The sequence below is a fragment of the Phacochoerus africanus genome, chromosome 5 (genome assembly GCF_016906955.1).
Source record: "Phacochoerus africanus isolate WHEZ1 chromosome 5, ROS_Pafr_v1, whole genome shotgun sequence".
Lineage (NCBI taxonomy): Eukaryota > Metazoa > Chordata > Mammalia > Artiodactyla > Suidae > Phacochoerus > Phacochoerus africanus.
This window is the reverse complement of record NC_062548.1, coordinates 17,931,239-17,958,184: the sequence shown is the minus strand read 5'-3', so window position 1 is coordinate 17,958,184 and position 26,946 is coordinate 17,931,239. Positions and strand designations below refer to the sequence as shown.

General features: G+C 46.7%; 1 protein-coding gene across 4 annotated transcripts; it reads right to left on the bottom strand.

The window, feature by feature from the left end:
* Positions 1–813: 813 nt before the first annotated feature.
* PSPH (phosphoserine phosphatase) lies at positions 814–26,946 on the bottom strand. Of its 4 annotated transcripts, XM_047779960.1 has the most exons (8): positions 26,790–26,946; positions 26,006–26,154; positions 21,594–21,648; positions 11,244–11,402; positions 10,004–10,138; positions 8,205–8,350; positions 5,508–5,656; positions 814–1,306 (listed from the first exon to the last, which is right to left on the bottom strand). In XM_047779960.1, the coding sequence occupies exons 4-8, from the start codon at positions 11,381–11,383 to the stop codon at positions 1,199–1,201; spliced, it is 678 nt and encodes a 225-aa protein (XP_047635916.1). In that variant the 5' UTR covers positions 11,384–11,402; positions 21,594–21,648; positions 26,006–26,154; positions 26,790–26,946; the 3' UTR covers positions 814–1,198. The 4 variants fall into 4 exon arrangements, with proteins under 4 accessions (XP_047635916.1, XP_047635915.1, XP_047635917.1 ...); XM_047779959.1 differs by lacking the exon at positions 26,790–26,946 and having other exon boundaries at positions 26,006–26,386; XM_047779961.1 differs by lacking the exons at positions 21,594–21,648; positions 26,790–26,946 and having other exon boundaries at positions 26,006–26,389.

The window sequence follows — 26,946 nt, the reverse complement described above, 5'->3', positions numbered from 1 at the left end:
GCTCGTATGTGCTCTGAGGAGTTATATCTTAATTCATTTAAGGGAAAATGCTAACCTTCATTTGGGCTAAGTAAAACTTTTTAGTTCTTTTTTTGTCTTTTGTCTTTTTAGGGCCACATCTGTGGCATATGGACGTTCCCAGGCTAGGGGTCCAATCAGAGCTACAGCTGCCAGCCTACACCACAGCTCACAGCAACACCAGATCCTTAACCCACTGAGCAAGGCCAGGGATTGAACCTGAAACCTTAGTTCCTAGTTGGATTCGTTTCCGCTGCGCCAAGACGGGAACTCCAGTTTTTAGTTCTTTTAATTCATCTGATTATTAAATATCCCTTTTTTTAACTCACTACTTTCACTTAAGGCTGGATTGTTTTCTTTCTTCTTTTTTCCAGCAATGCCCACAACGTCCAGAAGTTCCTGGGCCAAGGGTTGAACCCGTGCCACGGGAGAGACACACGCCACAGCAGTGACAACGCCGGATCCTTAACCTGCCAGGCCACCAGGGAACTCCTCCACTGTTAGCTTTTCAAAAAAGCCTTTGTAACGTTCCCTATATGACAAATACCAAGAAGTAATAACAGCTTCCATCCCTCTGGCCCAGGGCTCCCCTCAGTGGCAGGGGCTGAGATGAGCGGACACTGTGATGAGCACTAGGCCCTGTGCTCAGCTGGTCAGGGGGAGCTGGGGGGGTGGGGGGGGCACGACTCCTTGGCTCCCTGCCCGGGGGTTGTTTCTATTCAAATACTTAAGGGCTTGAAATACTGGCTACTGAAATACATGATAGGCAGAATTAAAAATTCTACAAACCTGTTCTCATGTGTAGATAAACTTTTATTCATATATATAAAGGGAAAACCAATTTCACTTAAAGCTGCCAAATCCCTATTTCCAATAGTGAAGGTATTTAATTCCTATCCACCTTTAAATGGCTTCAAATGGAATATAACTAGGAAAATACATAATGAATTCAGATTATAAAACTCTCCAGGTAATTAAATGGGTCATAATGCTACTGGAACTACAGCTTTAAAAATAATCAATTTTCTAGGAGCCTTAACAGGAATTGACTTGGCAGTACGGATAATCAGTACAAAATTTATATTTTAGATTGTAATAGGCAATTGTAAGCAAATAGTACCAAACTGTATCATTTTAAAAAATTAACCTGAAGTTGTTATGAACTGTATCAAAGTTGATCTTATTCTTCCAGTTCTCCCAAAAGCTCTACGAAATCAGTGATGTACCATTCCGCGTTGTCCTTTACTTGTTGCCTGATCACATTTCCTCCAAATCCAATGAAAACATCCTACAGGGGGGAAAAAAAGAGAGATACAGCAGCAGCCTGGAGCACTAAATGTTATTTAAAAGAATAAACACTTGGGAGTTCCAATCGTGGCTCAGTGGTTAATGAATCTGACTAGGAACCATGAGGTTGTGGGTTCGATCCCTGGCCTTGCTCAGTGGGTTAAGGATCCGGCTTTGCCATGAGCTGTGCTGTAGGTCGCAGGCACAGCTCAGATCTGGCGTGGCTGTGGCTGTGGTGTAGGCTGGCAGCTACAGCTCTGATTAGACCCCTAGCCTGGGAACCTCCATATGCCACAGGAGTGGCTCTAGAAAAAGCAAAAAGACAAAGAAATTAATAATAATAACGAATGAATAAGTAAATAAATAAACTCTTGGGAGTTTCCATCGTGGCTCAGTGGTTAGTGAACCCAACTAGGATCCATGAGGGGTTCGATCCCTGGCCTCAATCAGTGGGTTAAGGATCTGGTGTTGCCGTGAGCTGTGGTGTAGGTCACAGACGGGGCTCCAATCTGGCATTGCTGGCTGGGGTGTAGGCTGGACACCCTAGCCTGGGAACCTCCATATGTTGCAGGTGCGGCCCTAAAAAGCAAAAAAAAAAAAAATTAAAATTAATTTAAAAAATAAAAAAAAGAATAAACTCTTTGTGCAAAGAGTGGGGTGCCCAACCTCACCTGGGGCACCGCCCTCCCCCAGCTCCCCAGGATCCTCCTCGCCTCCTCCTGCCACGTGAATGAATGAGTCTTTGCACCACCACTGCCCACACATTTGGCTGGACATTGTGGGCTCAGGAGAACTGAAGCCCTCTCGAAACCAAGACAATTGCTTACAAAAATAAAACCATACCACAAAAATTAACATTGCTTTGTTAATTCCTACTCAGTGATACCTTCTAAACTGGATACCAAAGACACCCAGGCCAGGCAGTTTCAAAAGAGAGAATTTAAAAGACAAGCCTGGGATGCAGTGGAAATAAATCCACAGGGCCTAGAAGCAGGACCAGAGCAAGCATCTCCCGCCTGGTGTCCTGGGTGAACGCGAGGCATCTCGGGCCCAGGGTGGCATGTTATTCTGGGCTGAGGGAGATGACAACTCCAGCGTCTGTTAGCAACGCTCTATTGTTCTCGGCTGGAATTCCTTCGAGTTACACTGCTTTGTTAATTCCTACTCAGTGATACCTTCTTTCAGTTGATGATGTTTTATTATTTTTTGCTTTTTAGGGCCGCAGCCTCAGCATATGGAGGTTCCCAGGCTAGGGTAGAATGGGAGCCACAGTTGCCAGCCTACGCCACAGCCACAGCAACACTGGATCCGAGCCCCATCTGTGACCTACACCACAGCTCATGGCAACACCGGATCTTTAATCTACTGAGCAAGGCCAGGGATCAAACCTAAATCCTGCCGGCCTACACCACAGCCACAGCAATGCCGGATCCTTAACCCACTGAATGAGGCCAGGGATCGAACCTGCATCCTCATGAATACTAGTCAGTTTGCTGCCACTGAGCCACGCGGCAACTCCTTACCTGCTCTTTTTCTTCCTTTTCATTTTCATACCATACAAGGGGAGGAAAAAAAATAACTAGATTCTTAGCTTCCCGTCAAATTTAACCTCCTAACCAAGCTCCCTGCCTCTGCAGCAGCGCTTTCTGCACGCCAGCAATAACTCAGCCGGCCTAAGACCCCGACTTGTTCCCTCCTGGACCAGAAGCCTTCAGGGCTCTCTGTGACCCAAAGGTAACACCCAAGTGCCTGGGATGTGGGGTCGTCTTCTCTAACTGAAAAGAAAGCCCACTCCTGCCATTCCTTGCCCACTGGCCAGCCCAGGACTGTGTCTCAGACACCCTAACTCTGCTCTGCTGTCTCTTGTCCCTCTAGAAACTCCCCCCAAGTCCTGCCAGGACTCCACGTGGCAGCTGCTAACTGTCCTTTAGGGCAGGTTCCTCTGACCACCTCAAGGGCCTGCAGCCAGGCCACTTTCCCTTGGATCAGTCAGGCTCTGTCTCATCTTCTGACTCGTAGGTTAGCTGGAGGGGTAATCCTCTCCTTTCTGGACACTGGGATCCGGAGCTCCCTGAGAGAAGCCTGCATCTGACGCCCTGTACCCCTCGATCCATTAGCCCGGCCTCACTAACTGGTCCCTCCCAATGTTAGCAGTAAATCATCTGAGGCCGCGTTATCTCAAACTGACTCAAGTCATGTTAAAAGGATCCCCAAAGATTCTTTAACTGCTTTTGATGAATCACTGACAGACAGACACTATTCTTAGAGCTCAGGAAACTAGGTACAAAAATGTTCACCACTATGGTTTTGGTTCATTTTTTCTTAAGTTAGAATGAGATGATATAAAGTCAAAATCCTACATGACGTGGACATGCGATATTTAAGATACTGGCTACACAGCATGTTTCCTGCCAGTCTCAGAAAATAATGTTAACTTTGGGGTTACACTGTGGCTCAGCCGGTTAAGAACCTGACTAGTATCCATGAGGATATGGGTTCCATCACTGGCCTCAATCAGTGGGTTAAGGATCCAGAGTAGGTCACAGATAGGGCTCAAAACTGGTGTGGCTGTGGTGTAGCTGGGCAGCTGCAGCTCCAATTCGACCCCTAGCCTGCGAACTTCCATATGCTGCAGGTGTGGCCCTAAAAAAACAAAGAAACAAAAAGAAAATATTAGCATAGAAGAATAAATTTATTTATTTATTTATTTTTGGTCTTTTCTTGGGCCGCTCCCGCGGCATATGGAGGTTCCCAGGCTAGGGGTCAAATCAGAGCTACAGCTGCTGGCCTACACCACAGCCACAGCAACACCAGATCCGAGCCGAGTCTGCAACCTACACCACAGCTCAGAGCAACGCTGGATTGTCGGGCCCACTGAGCAAGGCCAGGGATCGAACCCAAAACCTCATGGTTCTTAGTCGGATTCATTAACCACTGCGCCACGACAGGAACTCCCAGAATAAAATGTTTTAATACAGGCATGGTATCGAACATCCACAAGCCTCGGCCCCCGATCAATAATCAGCCTTGGTCACCCGATCAGTAAAAAGGAGAAGATCACAGGTAATGTCACAGGGCTGTCAGGAGGTTGGATGACATAACCTGTGAGGAAAGTTTCTCAAATATAAAACAACATTAAAATTTTGGTTATAGTAGGAGTTCCCATTGTGGCTCAATGGAAACGAATCTGCCTAGCATCTGTGAGGACGCAGGTTTGATCCCTGGCCTCGCTCAGTGGGGTTAAGCATCTGGCGTTGCCATGAGCTGTGGTGTAGGTCAAAGACATGGCTCAGACCCTGAGTTGCTGTGGCTGTGGCCCGCAGCTGTGGCTCCAATTTGACCCCTAGCTTGGGGACCTCTGTATGCAGTGGGTGCGGCTCTAAAAAAAAATTTTTTTTTTTTTTTTTGGTTACAGTATAAAAGCTGCATTATTTGCAGAAATGAAACCAAACCTCATTGGGCACATACTTAGGCTAAGAGGTGGTAGACAGATTGCAGCCAGAGGATCTCTGGATGTTTGAAAAAGTTTTTTAGTTCCTTATTTGCAACCTTCCTTGGGTTTGCAAAGAGACAATTAATATATTGAGATTGAATTTGTTTTAATTTGGGTTTTTAGTCTATGATGATACATGTTTTTGTTTATCACAAATTACACTGAGTTTTTTGTTTTGTGTTTTTTTTTTTGCTTTTTAGGGTCGCACCTGCAGCATATGGAATTCCCAGGCTAGGGATCAAAATCGAAGCGTCAACTGCTGGCCTATACCACATCCAAAGCAATGCAGGATCCAAGCCACATCTGCAGCTTACGCCACAGCTCACAGCATCCTTAGCCCACTGAGTGAGGCCAGGGATCGAACCTGCATCCTCATGGATACTAGTGGGGCTTGTTACCACTGAGCCATAACAAGAATTTCTACACTGAGTTTTGTTTTGTTTTGTTTTGTTTTTACTTTTTAGGGCCACACCCACGGCATATGGAGGTTCCCAGGCTAGGGGTCGAATCGGAGCTGTAGCTGCTGGCTTACACCACAGCCACAGTAACACAGCATCCAAGTCGTGTCTGCCACCTATACCACAGCCAGGGATCGAACCTGCAACTTCATGGTTCCTAGTCAGATTCGTTTCCGCTGCGAACTGAGTTCTAAGTCAGCTACCTACAATAAAAGTACAACCACAAAAAAATTAGTACACTTAATACATACAGCAGGAGGACAGGCTTCCATGTCGGTGGCTCCATCTCCAATCATGACTATTTTCTTAAAATGAAATTTTTCCTTTAAAAATTTAATAACTTTTCCTTTCCCACCGGATTCAGCGGTTGGCTGCGTCTCATCGAAACCTGCATATTCACCTTAAAAGAGCCACGGAACAGTATCAGTGGGGTCAGTTCATGGATGCTATCCTCGCTCATATGACAATGACAAAGCTAAAAACAGTCTCCAGGAAAGTGACACAGCCTGGACTTCCACACTTATTCCTCAGAAGGAACAAGCTTTGCTTTGAAATTCCAAATACCTCTTCTCAAGGTTACCCCTTTAGGCGATAAACATCTTGGGGTAAATTAGTTTTATCCCCTAGGCTTCCACCGTGGTAATTCTCAAAACTTGTTGAGGTAGCAGAACACCGTGAAATAGCAACATATTCATTTAAAACAAGGTAATATGTAACCCCATCTAAGAGGGGATTCCAATTTATAGTTGATTATTTCTATTCTCACATTAATCACCACACTTATGCTCTACTTTTTTTTTTTTCCATCTTTTTGCCTTTTCTAGGGCCGCTCCCACAGCATGTGGGAGGTTCCCAGGCTAGGGGTCCAATCAGAGTTGCAGCCGCCGGCCTACGCCAGAGCCACAGCAACGCAGGATCCAAGCCGAGTCTGCAACCTACACCACAGCTCACGGCAACACTGGATCCCTAAGCCACTGAGCGAGGCCAGGGATCGAACCCACAACCTCATGGTTCCTAGTCAGATTCATTAACCACTGGGCCACGACGGGGACTCCATTGCTCTACTTCCCCCCTCCCCTTTTCTTCTTAGATGGGCACACCTGCAGCATATGGCAATTCCCAGACTGGGGTCAAAGCGGAGCTGCAGCTTCAACCTACACCACAGCCACAGCAACCCAGATCTGAGCTGTATCTGGGACCTATGCTACAGCTTATGGCAACACTGGATCCTTAACCTACCAAGCAAGATCAGGGATCGAACCCCACCCTCAGGGACAACGTCAGGTCCTTAACATACTAACCCGCAACAGAGAAATCCCCTTCTTCTTCTTCTTTTTTTTTTTAATGACCTGTACCTATAGACCCTTCAAACGTTCTTTTTTTTTTTTTTTTTGGCTGTGCCTGCAGCACAGAAATTCCCGGGCCAGGGATCGAACCCACACCGCAGCTGTAATCAAAGCTGCAGCAGGGCCCGATCCTTAAGTAGTTGAGCCATGAAGGAACTCTAAATGTATTCTATTCTTAACACATTTAACATTTTATTTATTTATTTATTTATTTATTTTTTGTCTTTTTGCTATTTCTTTGGGCCACTCCCTCGGAATATGGAGGTTCCCAGGCTAGGGGTCGAATCGGAGCTGTAGCCACTGGCCTACGCCAGAGCCACAGCAACGCGGGATCCGAGCCGCATCTGCAACCTACACCACAGCTCACGGCAACGCCAGATCGTTAACCCACTGAGCAAGGCCAGGGACCGAACCCGCAACCTCATGGTTCCTAGTCGGATTCGTTAACCACTGCGCCACGACGGGAACTCCTACCATTTTAAATTAATATTATTTCCTTCTAAGAATGTTAGCCACCCCTTAATGTAACTGGAGACATCCTGAGATGACAAAAAACTAAGGCTGTGATTCTATTTCTTTTTTTTTTTTTTTTTTGCTTTTTAGGGCCAAATTTGTGGCATATGGAGGTTCCCAGGCTAGGGCTCAGAGCTACAGCTGTCAGCCTACACCACAGCCAGAGCCACACGGGATCCAGGCCGCATCTGCGACCTACACCACAGCTCACAGCACACACATGGCTCACACTGGATCCTTAACCCACTGATCGAGGCCAGGGATTGAACCCACAACCTCATGGTTCCTAGTCGGATTTGTTTCCATTGCACCACAACAGGAACTCCCCTAAGGCTGTGATTCTGTGATGGTCCAGAGAAGGGCCAGGACGTGTCTCCAGAGGCAGCTAAATTAACTCGGCTTGTAAATTAACTCTCCTTCCTGAGTCTAAATTGGTTCAAATAGAAGAGCTTTCATAAAACTGAAAAATAATGCATCACAAAATAAGTCATGAGGGTTACATAGGAATTAACGTTTTACTAAGTGCAGATTTTTTTTAATGATTTTTATTTTTTCCATTATAGTTGACTTATAAGTACAGATATTTATACGCAGATAGAAGATTATATGGATTCTAAAGGCAGGAGAGATGACGAGCAAAGTCTGTTTTGCAGAGCCAAGGACACCAAGGTGCAAAAACTTCAGTAAAGAGACTCCTTTAGGAGTTCCCGAGGTGGCACAGCAGAAGCAGATGTGACTAGCATCCATGAGGACGCAGGTTCCATCCCTGGCCTCACTCGGTGGGTTAAGGATCTGGCTTTGCCATGAGCTGTGGTGCAGGTTGCAGGAGGCAGCTTGAATCTGGGGTTGTTGTGGCCGTGGCCTAGGCTGGCAGCTGTAGCTCTGATTGGACCCCTAGCCCAGGAACCTCCACATGCCATGGGTGCAGCCAAAAAAGAAAAAAAAAAGAAAAGAGAGAGACACTCCTTTACCTCAGACACTCCTTTAACTCTGCTGCCCTCCTGCTTAAGCCCCACTCCAAGGACGTTACCTAGGATACTGGATACCACAACCACAACCGATAGGAAGGGCAAAATGTTAGCGTCTTACCGTTAAAGTAGAATTTCAGCCTGTTGGCAAACACGTTGGTCGACGGGATGTTGAGCTTTGAAGCCACGTGCTCTACGATGCTCCTGAAGCCGCCGGAGATCAGGAAGACCTGAACATTCCGCTCCTGTAGGCGACTTACCAGCTCCCTGCAAAAAAGAACCATTTTTATGGTGATTTTTAGTTTTTCCATTATTGCTGATTGACAGTGTTCTGTCAATTTTCTACTGCACAGCAAGGTGACCCAGTCACACTTTTTTTTAATAATTTTTATTTTTTCCATTATAGCTGATTTACAGTGTTCTAAAAAAAAAGAAATATAGGAGTTCCTATTGTGGCTCAGTGGTTAACGAATCTGACTAGGAACCATGAGGTTGTGGGTTCGATCCCCGGCCTCGCTCAGTGGATTAAGGATCCCGCATTGCCGTGAGCTGTGGTGTAGGTCGCAGACACGGCTCGGATCTGGTGTTGCTGTGGCTCTGGCGTAGGCCGGTGACTATAGCTCCAATTCGACCCCTAGCCTGGGAACCTCCATATGCTGCAGGTGTAGCCCTAGAAAAAACAAGAAAGAAAGAGAAAGAGAGGGAGGAAGGAAGGAAAGAAAGAAAGAAAATACCAAATGCTGGTTCATACGAAAGAGAAAACGTGAAACATGAAAAAGAAACTCAGATATGTTTTTTTCTCCTGAATGCACTTGCCCAAGGTACACTGGACAAGCCTGTATTAATTAGGCTAGTGAAGTAATGTTTTATACATGTTTTTCTAAATGCACTTAGACATTAATGGGTGGGGGAGTTCCTGCTGTGCTGGCAACATCTCTGGAGCTCTGGGATGCAGGTTCCATCCCTGGCCCAGCCCAGTGGGTTAAGGATTCAGCATTGCCACTGCCACAGCGTAGGGTGCAACTGTGGCCCAGATCTTATCCCTGGCTCAGGAACTCTGGATGCTGCGGGGCAGTCAAAAAAGAAAAAAATAAATAAGTAAAAAAAATTATTTTTTTTAAATTTATTTTAACTTGAAAAAAGGAGTTCTCGGAGTTCCTGTCGTGGCACAGTGGTTAACGAATCCGACTAGGGACCATGAGGTTGTGGGTTCGATCCCTGCCCTTGGTCAGTGGGTTGACGATCTGGCGTTTCTGTGAGCTGTGGTGTGGGTCGTAGACACGGCTCAGATCCCGTGTTGCTGTGGCTCTGGCATAGGCTGGCAGCTACGGCTCCGATTAGACCCCTAGCCTGGGAACCTCCATATGCCACGGGAGTGACCCAAGAAATGGCAAAAAGACAAAAAAAAAAGGAGTTCTCATCATGACTCAGAGGAAACGAATCTGACCAGTATCCATGAGGATGCAGGTTCGATCCCTGGCCTCGCTCAGTGGGTTAAGGTCACAGAGGTGGCTCGGATCTGGCATTGCTCTTGCTGTAGTGTAGGCTGGCAGCTGTAGCTCTGATTCGAACCCTAGCCTGGGAATCTCCTACCCGTATGCTGTGGGTACGGCCCTAAAAAGAAAAAGTAAAAATAAAAATAAAAAATAATGGCTGGGGCTTGACTGCTTTAGGAAAGCCTTCCGATTCTGCCCATGGACCTAGAAACACAAGATGGAGAAGAGGCTTAGGCTCTCCCTGGAGAGAGGGAGCGCATGCGTGGGCAGGCCAACCAGCCAGACAAGAACAGGACTATATGTAAGTCCCAAAAGAACCACACAGAAGGGAGCTCTAAAGTAGCGGTGCAATGCTCTCAGGAGGAAGTGCCCCAAAGCAGGTGCTGACAGGGAGACAGTGTACCCAGAGCGGGGATCCCCTTACCTTATACCCGGGGTCAGGTGTGGGGGATGCTCCGCTATGAGCCTCTGCACCTGCTCCCTGGAGGGCTGGATCAGGGCCAGGCGCTCTGTGAGGGCAGCCTTGAAAGGCACGGCTCCGCCCATGGCTCGCCGTGTCCTAGGAGGAAGACCCAGCCATCAGGCCAGTCAGCTGTCCTTGCAGTTGACGTGCCCACCCTCCCCAGCTCCTCACAGTGTCCGCTGGCGAGGAAGGTGCCCCACCATACAAGGGGCACGCTAGGCTGCCATGGGAGTGAGGCCTGGGATAAACCGAGGGTTGGCTTGAGAATCACATTGATATTCTGAAGCTACGTCCTTTGCATCCACCAACACACCATCCCGAGAGCTGAGAAAACCACATATGCTATCCCCTGGTACCTTCTGTGGAAGCCGTGCGCTTTCGTCTACCAAGAAAGAAAACAAAGGCCAGGTACTCTTGCATCAAATGAAGCTGAACATGAAATGGTCCTTGGCCTGGTGACTGCGGGGTGGCAGGGGGAGGGCAGGAGGAAGGAAGGGACTCTCACCCAGGCACTCACAGAGACTCTGAACCAAAACTAGCTTTCTAGCAAACCTCTAAGGCCACACTTTCAGCCGTGACACAAAGCACTGGACCCTTGGAGACCCCCCAGGTCATCTGCTTTGGTTACTTATGGTCATCAGTCCCCTGACCCAAGCTAAGAGTATGTCATCCATGATTTGTTTGTCAGAGACAATATATATTTTTAGCCATGACTACTTGTACAAATGGATGGTTGGATAATGTATACTAACAAAGTCAGCTCTAAGTGATGGAAGAGGAGTTCCCATCGTGGCACAGTGGAAACGAATCCGACTAGGAACCATGAGGTTTTGGGTTCGATCCCTGGCCTCGCTCAGTGGGTGAAGGATCTGGCATTGCTGTGAGTTGTGCTGTACGTGGCGGATGTGGCTCAGATCTGGCGTTGCTGTGGCTGTGGAGTAGGCCAGCGGCTACAGCTCTGATTAGACCCCTAGCCTGGGAACCTCCACATGCTGAGGGTGTGTCCCTAAAAAGACAAAAGACCCAAAATAAATAAATAAATAAATAAAATAAAGGGATGGAAGAAAAAGCCTCGGGCCCATGTTTCACAGCCGGGAGCTAAAATCAGGGAATTGCGACTTTGATCCTTCACGTCAACCAAAAGACACAATTCTTTTGCAATGCTTGATCATTTCATAAGGTGAATAAATACTGATCCTACATTTCTGACACAGCATCCTCAACTCCACAGAACTTGGCCAGCTCATCAATTCCTTCTTCTCTGATGACCGTGCTATCAACATCAAAGCACACTGCATCCGCAGAACAGAAGAGTTTCCTCAACTCTGAATGGGAGACCATCCTTGGGAGAATTTTCCTCCTACAGCAGAAAAAGATAAATATATAAAGACATAAAATATAACCATAAGAAGATCTAATTTTGTCTATGTATGTTGATGGTTTTGATTTATATGGAAGTCAGTGTAGCCCATACAAGCATGTCCTCATGGATTCATTCTCTCTCTCTCTTTTTTTTTTTTTCTCGTCTTTTTAGGGCTGAATTCACAGCATATGGAGGTTCCCAGGCTAGGGGTTGAATCTGAGCTGTAGTCGCTAGCCTATATCACAGCCACAGCCACGCCAGATCCGAGCCGTGTCTGCCACCTACCCCACAGCTCATGGCAACCGCCAGATCCCTAACCAGGGGTGAGGCCAGGGCTCCTCATGGGTACTAGTCAGGTTCATCAACCACTGAGCCATGATGGGAACTCCCAGATTCATTCATTTTTTTAACACAAATTAAGCACCTTCTAAATGTCAGGCTCTGGGGTCACAAAGACAAGCGGGACCCAAACTCTGCTCCCAGAAGTTCAGTCTAGAGAGAGTACAAACTTGTAAATATGTTGGATGTTCAACCAATATTCAAGCATTCTTGACCTAATAATTATAGCAAGGAGGCAAGTGCTAAAATGGAATGTGCCTAAGATACCATGAGCACACAGAGAAAATGCTTAACCTTGTGTCTAAAACAGGGCTTCCAAGAGGTACAGGTGTTTGAGTGGAATCTTGAAGAGTAGGTGGCCTTCGGAGTTCCCATCGTGGCTCAGCAGAAATGAATCTGACTAGCATCCATGAGGACACAGGTTTGATCTGGCCTTGCTCCGTGAGTTAAGGATCCAGCATTGCCGTGAGCTGTGGTGTAGGCCGGCAGCTGTAGCTCCAATTCGACCCCTAGCCTGGGGACCTCCGTGTGCTGAGGGTGCAGTCCTAAAAAAGGAAAAATAAATAAATACATAAAAGAGTAAGTGGCCCTCTGAGTAGGTTCTCAAAGGACAAGGTATCAATTTGGTGTGTGCTGGGGGGAGGGGGAGGGAGGTGGCAGCAAGGAGTGGCAGTGATGGCAAAGAGAAGAGCAGGGGCACGGGCCAGGCTGCAGGATGCTGCTGATGCGCTGGAAGCTGCCCAATCACCGAGTCCAGCTGCCAGCAGCACCCGAGGAGTTCCCGGGGGCCAGGCTGAGTTTTGATGTAACTTCGAGCTAAAGTGAAACCTTGCAAGGCTTTCCATCTCAGAAGAGAAGCCGGAGCTAAACACACACAGTCATTAGTCACCAGGGTAGCGGGGGTGATTGAAGGTGTGGCTGGATGAAAGTCACCCGGGAGAGAGGAGAAGAGGAAAAAGAAGAGGGTTGAGGACAGAGCCTGTGGGGACCGGGGCATTCCCGTCAGGAGCCTGAGACAGAGAATGAAGGGGAGACCACGGTGCTACAGGAGGTACGGAGGAGAGTTTCAAAAAGATTTTGAGTGTTTTGTGTTTTTTTGGATTATTTATTTAATTTTGCTTTTTTAGGGCTACCCCCAAAGCATGTGGAGGTTCCCAGGCTAGGGGTTGAATCGGAACTGTAGCCGCAGGCCGACACCACAGCCACATGGGATCCAAGCCACGTCTGCGACCTACACCACAGCTCGTACCAACGCCGGATCCTTAACCCACTGAGCAAGGCCAGGGATTGAACCTGCGTCCTCATGTTACTAGTCAGATTCGTTAACTGCTGAGCCACGACAGGAACTCCTGAGAGTTTTATATTTTTTAAGAAAATCAGAGGAGTTCCCATCGTGGCTCAGTGGTTAACAAATCTGACTAGGAACCATGACGTTTCGGATTCGATCCCTGGCCTCGCTCAGTGGGTTAAGGATTCAGTGTTGCCATGAGCTGTGGTGTAGGTTGCAGATGAGGCTAGGATCCTGCGTTGCTGTGGCTCTGGCGTAGGCTGGCGGATTCAGCTCCAATTAGACCCCTAGCCTGGGAACCCCATATGCTGCGGGTGCGGCCCTAAAAGGACAAAAAGACCAAAAAAAAAGAAAAAAAAGGAAAGAAAAAAAGAAAATCGGAGTTCCTGTCGTGGTGCAGTGGAAAGGAGTCCAACTGGGAACCACGAGGTTGGGGGTTCCATCCCTGGCCTTGCTCAGTGGGTTAAGGATCCAGCGTTGCTGTGAGCTGTGGTGTAGGCAGGCAGCAACAGCTCCGATTGGACCCCTGGCCTGGGAACCGCATATGCTGTGGGTACAGCCCTAAAAGGACAAAAGACAAAAAAAAAAAAGAAAATTACTGGACTAGAATCTTAGGGGTGAACAAGATCCTAGAGGTGACCCAGACCACTAGCCCATCAAAGATCTACTATGTCATGTTTAAGCCACACAGATGCTGCAAATCATTTATATTTAGCATGAACAGTGGCTAAAAACAGACTTGAAGGAGCTGACCAACCAACTCGGGAACTGACTTTAAACCAATGCATGTGGGGAGTTCCCGTTGTGGCTCAGCGAAACGAACCCGACTAAGATCCATGAGGATGAGGGTTTGATCCCTGGCCTTGCTCAATGGGTTGAGGGTCTGGAGCTGCTGTGAGCTGTGGTGTAGGTCACAGATGAGGCTTAGATCCCAAGTTGCTGTTGCAATGGCGTGGGCCAGCAGCTGGAGTTCTGATCCGCCCCCTAGCCTGGGAACTTCCATATGCCATGGGTACAGTGGATAAAGAAAAAAAAAAAAAGATATATAATTCACAATATTCCAGCTTATCTTAAACTGATTTATGTACATGTCACCCCCATTCCTGGATTGCAAGCTCTTTACACTAAGAGCCAATATTTTCCAAAATAGCTATTGCTTTGAACCTCTTTTGAGTAGCTGCTCAATTAGCTTCTGAAGGTTGAATGAATAAATACAATGATACAATTGTGAATTACATACCCACAACTAACCATTTATTTTAACTTTTGATTGTGGCAAACTTCAAATACATACAAAAACAAAGTATGAATATATGAACTCCATGTATTTATCATCCTGCTTCAACAATCATAGCAAATCTTGCTGTATCAACAACCCCACTAAAAAGGATTCTGCATCCCAATTCCAACATTGGGGGTGGGGCTCCCACACATCCAGGCAATTCTTGGACACCAGCAGGGTAGCCTACATTTCAACTCAAAATTCTTTTTTCTTTTTCTTTTTGTTGTTTGTCTTTTGAGGGCCCCGCTCAAGGCTACGGAGGTTCCCAGGCTAGGCGCTGAATTGGAGCTGTAGCTGCTGACCTACACCACAGCCACAGCAACATGGGATCCAAGCGGTGTCTGCGATCTACACCACAGGTCATGGCAAGGCTGGATCCCCAACCCACTGAGCACGGCCAGGGATTGAACCAAGTCCTCATGGATACTAGTCAGGTTTGTCTACCACTGAGCCTCGACAGGAACTCCTCAACTCAAAATTCTGACACTATCTACCCAGAGTAAGCATTAGATTTCACAGGTTAAGGGTTTGGTCCCACAAGACTGACCTCACTCCAATACACACACACACACACACACACACACACACACACACACTCACTCACTCTTCAGAAGCCAGTCACAAGCCCAGGTTATCACCTATGCTTCTAACTGACCAGCTGTAGACTGAAGGTTCCAACAACCCCCTCTTTGTGTTAGATCAATTTGTTAGAGTGGCTCACAGAACTTTACCGGATTTATTATTAAAGGCTTTAACTCAGGAACAGCCAGATGGAAGAGGAGCAGAGGGGCAAGTACTTGGGCATGGAGCTCCCCAAACCTCCTCGGGTTCACCCACCCAGAGCTCTTCCAACCCCCTCCTTTGGGGTTTTTATGGTGGCCTCATGACAAATGTGTAATTGATCAGCTTGATACCTAAGTGATCAAGCTGATACACAACTGATACATTATTGGTCATTGGTGACTGAACTCAGCCTCCGGTCCCTCTCCCCTCCCCAGAGGTCAGGGCAGTGGGGCCCGAAGTTCACTCTGATCACATGATTGACTCTCGTGGCAAAGAGCCCTCATCCTTAGGTAGGTCCAAAAGTCACCTGATTAACATAAAAGACCTCTTTATCGCTCTCATCACAGGAAATTCCAAGGGTTTTAGGGGCTTTGTGCCAGAAATGGAGCAGGACCAAATATATACATTTCTTATTACAAATCACAATCTCACACCCACCCACTTGCACTTTTTTATCTCAAAGCAAATCATATCATTTCATAAGAAAAAAATTTCAGTATATATTTTTAAAAGGTGAAGACTTTCTTTTTTAACATAGTCATTTTCATTTAAGTTTTAACTATACCCCCTGTGCCTGCCTGTATTCAGGTTTGGCTGCCAAGGACAATCAAACTAGGTCAACTTAACCACATCAGACCTCCCTACGCACCCTCGTCCAGCCATTCCTCATGATTAGCATAAAATTTAACATGATGTCTCTGTTGCTCAATTCATTTATGCCCTTCAGGATTTGGATCCAATCAGTTTCACCAGTCTACTCCCCATTGCTCTTCTCTCCCTACAAATATCGCAAACACACACCCACACTTTTTGCTCAGGGAATATAGAGGACTTTGTTTTTTTTTTTTTTTTTTTTTGCTTCTTAGTGCTGCACCCGTGGCATATGGAGGTTCCCAGGCTAAGGGTCGAATCAGAGCTACAGCTCCTGGCCTGAACCACAGCCACGGCAAGGCCAGATCTGAGCCGCATCTTCAAGCTACACCACAGCTCACAGCAATGCCAGATCCCCGACCCACTGAGCTGAGCCCAGGGATCGAATGCGCATCCTCATGGATTCATTTCCTCTGCGTCACAACAGGAACTCCCTACAGAGGACTTTTTCTTCTTTAAATATCTCATGGTTTTTCAGCTCTCCATGCCTTTGCAAATGCTGCTCAACTTTTTCTTCTTTAAATACCTCATGGTTTTTTAGCTCTCCATGCCTTTGCAAATGCTGCTCAACTTTTTCTTCTTTAAATACCTCATGGTTTTTAAGCTCTCCATGCCTTTGCAAATGCTGCTCAACTTTTTCTTCTTTAAATACCTCATGGTTTTTCAGCTCTCCATGCCTTTGCAAATGCTGCTCAACTTTTTCTTCTTTAAATACCTCATGGTTTTTTAGCTCTCCATGCCTTTGCAAATGCCGCTCCCTCTACCTGACGTGATATCACCTATTCCCTCATGTCTAACAGGCAAATTCCTATTTACTCTTCGAGGTGCAGACTAAATGATCTTCCTTGTACTACGCTTCCTAGAATGTGAGTTCCTTCGGGGTAGGACTTTCACTGTATTACCTTTCCAACTCTGCTTCCAGAACAGTAGGTGTTAAAAGTAAATGCGTCATGAATTAGAGTTGGATCTAAGCAGTTATTAAGAACTCAACACAGGGAGTTCCCACTGTGGCACAGAGAGCTAAGGATCCAGCATTGTCTCTGCAGCTGCTTGGGTCACTGCTAAGATTCGGGTTCAATCCCCAGCCCAGTGCAGTGGGCTAAGGATCTGACATGCTGCAGCCGTGACATAGGTTACAGCTGTGGCTCAGATGTGATTTAAAAACAAACAAACAAAAAAACCACAGACTTGTTCTCAATAAAATAATCCCAACTTAGTAGGCTATTTGCCTAAAATTAAAATCCTTAACCAGCCATGATAACTATACCAGAGAAACAGAATCAACATCATACATTCTGAAGTTGGAAGGAAACGCAAAGCCATTATCTGGGGCTAGTCCCACACCTTTCTACAGCAACAATATTTGTAGATTAACTAATAGTGGTGCAAGGAAGGTAAATGCTTTACTCGAGGTCATATAGCTCCTATGTGATGACCAAAGAACTGAAACTTGGATTTTGAATGCACAACGACAACATGTAGATAAATTACGTAGAATTAAACAAGGTTAGACATTGTTAAGAACATAACGTGGACTCAGGAAACGTCAAAGACTTTTATCAGGAATTCAGACCATTCTCCAAAGAAGACACACAGATGCCCAAGAGGCACATGAAAAGATGCTCAGCGTCACTAATTACTAGAGAAATGCAAATCAAAACTAAAATGAGGGAGTTCCCTTGTGGCACAGTGGTTTGGGGATCCTGCATTGTCACTGCTGTGGCTCAGATCATTGCTGTGGCATAAGTTCAATCCCTGGCCCAGGAACTTCCACATGCTGTGGGCACAGACAAAATGACAAGGAAAAAACAAAACACTAAAATGAGGTAAGCCTCACAACAGTCAGAATGACCATTATTAAAAAGTCTACAGATTGGAGTTCCCCTTGTGGTACAGTGGTTAACGAATCCGACTAGGAACCTTGAGGTTGCGGGTTCGGTCCCTGGCCTTGCTCAGTGGGTTAAGGATCCGGTGTTGCTGTGAGCTGTGGTGTAGGTCACAGACTTGGCTTGGATCCTGCGTTGCTATGGCTCTGGTGTAGGCCGGTTGGCTACAGCTCTGATTAGACCCCTAGCCTGGGAACCTCCATATGCTGCGGGAGCGGCCCTAGAAAAGGCAAAAAGACAAAAATAAATAGATCAATAAACAAAAAGTTTACAAACAGTAAATGTAGATAAGAGAGAACCCTTCTCTACAACTGGTGGGAATGTAAATTGGTGTAGCCAATATGGAGACCAGTACGGAGATTCCTTAAAAAACTAAAAAAATATATATACACACATATATGCATTCTTTTTCAAATTCTTTCAATTCTAGGTTATTATAAGATATTGAATATAGTGCCCTGTGCTATGCAGTAGGTCCTTGTTATCTATCACTTTGTTGTATACCTGAAACATTATAAATCAACTATACTCCAATAAAAAAAAGAAAGAAAAAAAAATTCAGACCAAAGTTCTGCCAGCCATACAACACAACAAGTGATGATTCACTAAGAGGGAAAGAAGAAAGTCTACTCACTCTTTGGGAGACCAGCAGATAGAGTCAGGTTTCATAAAGTGCCAAATCTTCACCAAGCCAGGGAACTCCAAGGAGCTCCGTATCCCACTCTCTGTGTCTCAGAAACCCCCATTTGGCTCTGGGCCAGAGGGAATCAACCCAACACGACCAGGCCAGGTGGACTGACTATAAAAGTCTAGAAGACAGAGGTCTATCAGCAGAGAAGCAGTGCTTAATGCAGTGCAATTCCACTGAGCGTAGAGAATGAGCCATGTGCAAGTGGAGAGAAAGCCAGCACCAGACCAACAAATGATGTAGAGAAGCTAAAATGAGATAAATGGGATGGGCCAAAGAATCTTTCAAGACTGGGAGTTCCCGTTGTGGCGCAGTGGTTAACGAATACTACTAGGAACCATGAGGTTGTGGGTTTGATCCCTGGCCTTGCTCAGTAGGTTAAGGATCCGGCATTGCTGTGAGCTGTGGTGTAGGTCGCAGACGTGGCTCGGATCCTGCGTTGCTGTGGCTGTGGCATAGGCCGGTGGCTACAGCTCCGATTAGACCCCTAGCCTGGGGAACCTCCATATGCCACAGGAAGCGGCCCTAGAAAAGGCAAAAAGACCAAAAAAAAAAGAATCTTTCAAGACTGCACATGAGGCCAGACAAATAATGAAGCATGGGCAATCTTCCTGAGAATGACTGAGGCTCCTCAAGCCTCACAGCTGTAAGAAGACAGAGCCAGTCCACAGACCTGGGAAGCAGAGAACCAGCACCGCCTTCAAGAAGCTCCCAGTTCTGTTGGGATGATCAGACAAAACATTATTGCTCGAGTTTGAAAAGCCAGTGACTTGAGCCTCTTTCCAACCTCTGATACCAGCAATAGCTTCAACCTGATCTTAAGCATCAAACATGAAAGGGAACACACATTTCCTCAAATAAAGCAAGGACTGATTTTCACAGACCTAGACGAACGCTAGTCCTGACTTAGGACTCAAATTACTGACACCTGCATCCCGGGTTGCACTGTGGTTCCAAAGACAGATGTTTGGTTCCAAAGACAGATGTTTGGTTCCAAAGACAGATGTTTGGTTCCAAAGACAGATGTTTGGTTCCAAAGACAGGATGTTTGAGACAAACTACCAGAGGACGGAGGGAAGGAACGTGCCCACCCAACGGAGAAGGCATCTTGACACAAAAAACGAGGCAGCCAGCTCCATATAATCAATTGCTTACTGTGGGTAACTTACTCAGAGGGTGGGGTAGACAAGGACCCTGAAGCATTTGCAGCTGCACTTGGCACAGCGGAGAGGCCACTGGGGCAATATTATAGTTAACTCACGGTGGGAGGTGGAAACAGGGCGTGCACTGCTGAAAAGATTTATGAACAGGTAACTAGTCTCGTGGGTGCCCGGAATACGTCAGGGAAGGTTTTTCATCATTGTTTGGGGACTATCAGAGCATAGAGGCCACCTGGTGCTAATGATATTAAACAATGCCTATTAACTACAAAGCCCTTGACCACCAAGCAGTGATTCATTACACAGTACAGTCCTGGGTAGGGTCAGACAGGAACAACTGTAAGGGCCCAACAGTTTTGCAAACAGCCACACACAAACATTACAAAGGCTGCTTCTTTTTTTCTTTTTCTTTTTCTTTTTCTTTTTTTTTTTTTAAGGGCTCTACCCCCAGCATATGGAAGTTCCCAGGCTAGGGGGTCCAATTGGAGCTGCAGCTGCCTACACCGCAGCCACAGCAACATGGGAGCCGAGCTTCGTGTACGACCTACACCACAACTCACGGCAACGCCGGCTCCTTAACCCACTGAGCAAGGCCAGGGATCGAACCTGCATCCTCATGGATACTAGTCAGATTTTGTTTCCACTGAGTCATGATGGGAACTCCAAAGACTGCTTCTTTCTCCACACCCTCCCCAGGAGATGGAGCTGGATTATATGACCGTAACTTTGCCCACACAATACTCATGCCAGGAGATATGCCCTCCACCCCTCAGCTAACACAGGTTTCAATCCCCTGCCTAGACTACAGAGCAAATTCAGCTTCCTTTAGCACGTCCCAACCCACACTATAAAACACGCTGCCTCTGTGTTCACGTCTAGTTCCGTCTTTTTTTCATTGTCTCCATAAGGAGTGAGTCATGATTCACACAAATTCAAAATTTTCATAGCTCCGGGGCCGGGGTGGGGGCGGGGGTGGTGGAATCTGCTGAGTAAGTTCAGTTGCTTCAAAGTCAATTGTGTACATTAGAATTTCACACAAAGAAAAATCGTTGCTGGAGAATGGACTCTGGATCCCTCCCCGCCGGCCCTCCACAGGACAGGGGACAGGACGGGGGTGGGGGCGGGGAGGTGGGGCGTGGGAAGGTCTGCGCGGAGACATGGCAGCTCCCAGGCCCAGTCCTGACCACTGGACTACCGCCTTCTGTGGTTCAGGACTCCTGCCCACCCAGCCCCCAGCAGGTGCATCTTGGGGAAGCAGAGGACCAACAGGTAAAGAAGAACAGCTGAGCACCCCTGCAAACCCCCAGTCCCGAAAGTACAAACGCAGGTGTCCTTCACGGCCAACCTCAGGAGGTCGAATTTTGGATGAGCAAAAAAAAAAAAAAAAAAACAAACTTCTTCATCCAAACAAACTCCCTTCCAACTTCTGCATCTAAGTATCTTGTCAGAGGCATCTGAGATCCGTTTCACCAACTACCCCTTTTGTTAGGATTGACCTCTTACCTTCATGTGTGTTAGAACAAATACGAGCTGGTATAGAGGCTGAGAAAGCTGACAGAGCAAAGCTTCCCGGGCTTAGATGGATGTCAGCTGGGGAGGCTTTGGTGGGCCCTGTTTAGGGCCCTCCAGGCACTGAAACAATGCCCTGTGGAGTCTGAAAAGTTTCTGGATTAGAGGAGAGTCAAAGACCCTTTCTGTAACTAGGACTAAGGCTCCTGGCCAATGCTTTTTTTATTATTATTATTTTCTTGTCTTTTTAGGGCCACACCCACGGCACCTGGAGGTTCCCAGGCTAGGGGTCACATGAGAGCTGCAGCTGCCGGCCTACGCCACAGCTCATGGCAACGCCGGATCCTTAACACACCAGGCAAGACCAGGGATGGAACCTGTGTCCTCATGGATACTAGTCAAGTTCATTTCTGCTAAGCTGCGACAGGAACTCCTGGCCAGTGCATTTATAGGACATTTTATGATTTTAAAAGAACCTAAGAGTTTATACGGACCACATAGGTTACAGCAGATTTTTTTTTTTTTTATTCAGAGGAAGCATAAAACCGCTGAGAAACATAGAACTATGACAATGACAACAACAAAACACAAATCGGACTCACGTTTCTCCAGTGCTGGATTCCTAAGAGAGGACGGTCTTCTCTTCCTGCTTCTTTCCTGAATAAAAACACAGCATAAAGTTCTGACGCTAAACTTCTTCAAGAGAGATCGTGTGAATTCTGCAAGAGTAAGAGCCTAGAGAGAGGGAACAGGAGATGAACGGCAAGATCCAGACACAGGAGATGAAAGAGACCATCCAGCTGCATCTTCCCTCCCAGAGAAGAGTCAGAGGCAAAGCCTCCTAAGACTGCTTCTGCTCTGGAACTTCCACCGCCTCGAAGCACCGCAGAGGGGGAACCACTCTCTTCTGTGGCTTTGGTTCTGCAAACGCTCATTAGCCTGATAGGGAATCACCTACACCCGATGAGCAGGGTGCAAAGGTGCTGGAAAGGAGCGGGAAAGAGGAACTAGTGGGAAAACAAAATGCAAATACAGAGAAGCCGACACAGGCACATTACGGCCTCTACAAAATAGTCCCTGCTGTCTTCAAAACGACGAGAGAAGGTTGGCAACATTCCAGAACAGTCAGAGAGGAAGGCTGCTGCCCCGTAACAAGGGAACAAAGCCAACTTCCAATTATAATCCTCACCATGAAAACTATCAAGAGAAGTGGCTAAAGGTGCTAAATGGCAGAAGCAGAGGCAGCGGGTGGAGATTAAAAGAAAGAGTTAAGAAGAGGCAAGAAAAAGCAAAGTAGAGGTTGACAGAAGAAGGAAACCAGGATGGAAATAAATCATTCAGAAGGTTCCAATAGGGTTGTCACTGAACTCAGAAAGGGACCCCTTCTCCCAGCAGAGTCACATAGGATAATAATAACAGTCCTGCGAGGGAGGAAGAGCACAGGATGTACTCAAAGCCTTGAACCTGGGGATGCTCATCTGGTGTTTCTCTCCCACTCTGCTGAGCATGACAGACTTCGGCAGGTGTCCTGAACCCCGATCCCCTGCAGGCCAGTGAGAGCTGCATCTCAGCAGCCCTCTCCGGAAGCTGCTGCCTTTTTTTTTTTTTCCTTTTCTTTTTATGGATGCTGCTGCTCTTAAGAGAGAACCCAGAGTAGCAGGAGGAGAAAAGGAATGTTTCCGATTTGCTGCTTTCATATCATTTAGTTTACTCTTCCTCCTTTGATCCACTTACATCTAAAGGAGAATTGCTTTACTCATAAAGGCCTGCTCTGTTTCTCTTTGAAATTCATACTTGACTTTTTAAAATTGGGAATAGGAGTTCCTGCCGTGGCACAGCGGATCAGCAGCGTCTCTGCAGGATACAGGTTCAATCCCCAGCTCAGCACAGTGGGTTAAAGGATCTGGTATTGCCACAGCAGTGGCTCTGATCTGATCCCTGGCCCAGGAACTTCATATGCTGCGGGGGGGGGGGGGCATATTAAAGGAATAAAATTGAGACTTTATTAAATGATGTGAAAATTTAAGAAGTCCTTTCTATTTTGTTTCACTAAGATGGAAATGAGAAGACTATCACTGTTATTATATTGAAATACTACCTGGTAGTTGTAACAACCCACAAAAGTCTTGGAACTTATATTCTACCCTAAACAACAATCCAATGCCAGAAATTAACTACAAAGGAATCAAGACCTAAACACAAAAGCCAAAACTACAAGACTTCTAAAACGAAGGATGGGAGTTCTGGTTGTGGCACAGCAGAAATGAATCTAGTATCCACAAGGAGAGGATGCAGGTTTGATCCCTGGCCTCAATCAGTGGGTTAAGGATCTGTGGTGTAGGTATCTTATGTGGCTCAGATCTGGTGTTGCTGTGGCTCCGGCATAGGCCGGCAGCTGTAGCTCCGAGTCGCCCCCTATCCTGGGAACCTCCATGTGCTTCGGGTGCGGCCCTAAAAAGCATAATAAATAAAATGCACTTGGAAAATTGCACACCTGTGGTATAGGCAGCCTCTAAAATGGCCTCTAGTGAATGGGCCTCCTGCTGTTCCAACCCTTCTGTAACCCCCTGCCCTTAATAATGAGCTGGATTTAGTGACTCTCTTCCAGGGAATAGAATGAAGCAGGGTATCACTTGCAAAATAGACACAGGAGTTCCCGTCGCGGCGCAGTGATTAATGAATCTGACTAGGAACCATGAGGTTGCGGGTCTGATCCCTGCCCTTGCTCAGTGGGTTAACGATCTGGCGTTGCTGTCAGCTGTGGTGTAGGTCGCAGACGTGGCTCGGATCCCGCGTTGCTGTGGCTCTGGCGTAGGCTGGAGACTTCAGCTACGATTAGACCCCTAGCCTGGGAACCTCCATATGCCGTGGGAGCAGCCCAAGAAATGGCAAAAAGACAAAAAATATATATATAGACACAAATAACTGTGTGTAACTGTGAGATCTGAACAAGCGCTATAGATTGTGCCAATGTCAGTTCCTTAGGATGGTGGCCTTAAGGGAAGGAGATTTTCCTGTATATTTCTTTACAACCTCCTGTGAATCCATAATTAATTCTTTCTCTCTGTTTTTTGTTTTTTGCTTTTTTTTTTTTTTTTTTTTTTTGTCTTTTAGGGCCACACCCGTGGCATATGGAAGTTCCCAGGCTAGGGGTCGATTTGGAGCTGCAGCTGCCGGCCTACACCACAGCCACAGCAATGCCAGATCTGACTGCAAAAAAGCCCTAGGAACCTCCTGCTGGGACACAGGTTAGATACCTGCCCGGCACAGTGGGTTAAGGATCCAGCGTTGCCGGTTCGGCAGCTGCAGCTTAAGTCACAACTGAGGTTCAGATCTGACCCCTGGCCTGGGAACTCCATATGCTGTGGAGCAAAGCTGCCAAAAAGATAAACAAATAATAAAAAATTAAAATTAAATAAATAAAAGGAATTTCCTTGTGGTGCAGCAGGTTAAGGATCCGGTGTTGTCACTGTAGCTGCTAGGGTTGCTGCTGTGGCATAGATTCAATCCCTGGCCTGGGAACTTCCACACGCTTCGGGTGGGCCAAAAAAATTTTTTAATTAAATTTAAAAAGTACATAAACAGGGAGTTCCCACTGTGGCTCAACGGTTAACGAACCCAACTAGTATCCATGAGGATGTGGGTTCGATCCCTGGCCTTGCTCAGAGGGTTAAGGATCCGGCGTTGCCGTGACCTGTGGTGTAGGATCTGGCATTGCTGTGGCTGTGGTGTAGGCCAGCAGCTTCAGCTCGGATTTAACCCCTAGCCTGGGAATCTCCATATGCTGCAGGTGTGGCCCTAAAAATAAATAAATAAAAAGTACATAAACAAATTGCGGAACATCCCCAGAAGAGAACACTACTCAGCAATAAAACAGAATGAATAGCTGATATAATATGAATAAATATAAAATCCATTATACTGACCAAAAGAAGTCAGACACAAAGGAGTACATACAATATGATTTGTGAATGTGAAACCCTAGAAAATAAAACAAATGCTATAATGACAAAAATCAGTTCAGTAGGGGTCGGGTGAGGGGGACCTGACTGCAAAGAAGCCCTAGGAAACTTTAGGGGGGATGAAGTGTTCTGTTGTTGTGGTGATTACACGAATGTATAACTGTCAAAATTCATCAAAATGTACACTAAAAAGGGTGCATTTATTAGCTTAAGAAAAGGTATTAGGGGAGTTCCTGCTGTGGGGCAATGGGATCTGCAGTGTCTCTGCAGCACCAGGATGCAGGGTTCCATTCCCAGCCCAGCACAGTGGGTTAAAAGATCTTGTGGTTGTCCCAGCTGTGGAGTAGGTTGCACCCTGGCCTGGGAACTCTGGATGCCCCAGGGCAGCCGCGAAAAAAAAAATTTTTAAGTTATTAGGCAGGTATCAAATAATCTGAAAATTTAAAACCTCCTAATTGCTTTTTTTTCTTTTCCAGATAAAAGTGACAGGACGATGATCATTTAGATTGAAAACTTACCAGGCAGGTGTAATAACATATAGAAATCTTACATTTTATTTTTCTTCCCTGATCCTAATTCCAATACCGGTCAGTCAGATATTTAAAGAGTAAACACAAAGTGCAAGTCAGGCACGCATGAAGAAAATGCAGTACATAAGCGTAATGAATGGAAGAGTTATTTAATTCTCAGCTTGAAGCTGTATCTTTACAACGACATACCTGCTAAGTACATATTTAAAATTCTAATGGGAATAAAGTTGACAATGTGAGACACTGCAACTCTAAATTCTGGAGATTTTCCTACTCTTGTACTGATGACTCCCCTATGCACGATTGCATCATTCATTCATGCTGTTTGGTAACAGGCAGCGGTGGGATAAAACAAGTGAAAACCATTCAAAGGAAACGGATGAAAAGCCTTAAAATTCCAAGCCTTTCCATCCCGATCAAGAAGAATAAGTGTAGAATCACAGAGGCCCTGGGTATAGGAAAGGCAGCCCGGTCAATCAGAAAGTTGGGCACACAGAGAGATAAACACATGCCCGAACTTACCCGGCGCCGCCGCTGCTCCTTCCTGGGCCGCGGCCACCGCCTCCAGGTCTCCCGAGGCCGTAACCTTCCGACTGCTGGGGGGCGGAGGGCTGACTCCGACTTTCAGCCGCGGAGGTCGGAGGGAACTGACCTGTGCAGACTCGCAGAGTCTTTACCAACAATTATATGAGATCTGATGATAAGTGCAGGGGCTTCGGGCGGGGTTTGCATGTACTTAACTAAACTGGAGCCTGCAGACCTCCTCCCAGCAGAGCAAGGCTGGGAAGAAGCCCTTGGCCCCGCCCCAGAGGGAGGGGCTCCCTGAGCCCGCCCCCTCCTTCCCTCGGGGGCTCAGCGATTACGGACCCAGACTTGCACTCCCTTGCACTCCGCATTGGACGTTTTCCTGCAAAGCCGCAGGCCACAGTGCCTCCACTTTGGGAGGAGGAGCAAAAGAGCTGGCGACCTTTACGAGCCCTCCCCACCGCCACCACCACTTGGGATAAGGGACCGTGAGAGAAGCGAGGGACCTCTGCACTGATTTTGCAATTAACGAAGGCCCCGTTAGGGGCCTTTTTTGAAATCCACGTTTGGCATTATGCCCTTATAGGAATGTACGCGCCAAGAGAACTTCAAAAACTATTTATACTCGCAACTTAATTGCAAAAACACGTAAGTGACAAAGGCAATCTTTGCTTTTTTTTTTTTTTTTTTTTTGGTCATCTTATCTTCTTCTAGGTGTCACTTGCCCAGCTACTTTTATATTGACTACAATAGATAAGGGGTGGTTGTCGCAAACATTTACCTTTGAGCTGGGCGGTCAGGTCCCATCCTAAAATGCAAGCTGCAACTTCAGATACTGACGGTCATGTCTGCACGCTCCCTCCAAACCGGTCGTTCAGGCAGGGGGGCTGCGATCGCTAGAGCAGGGCACTTGGTCACAGCATTCCTGCCATTTGCTA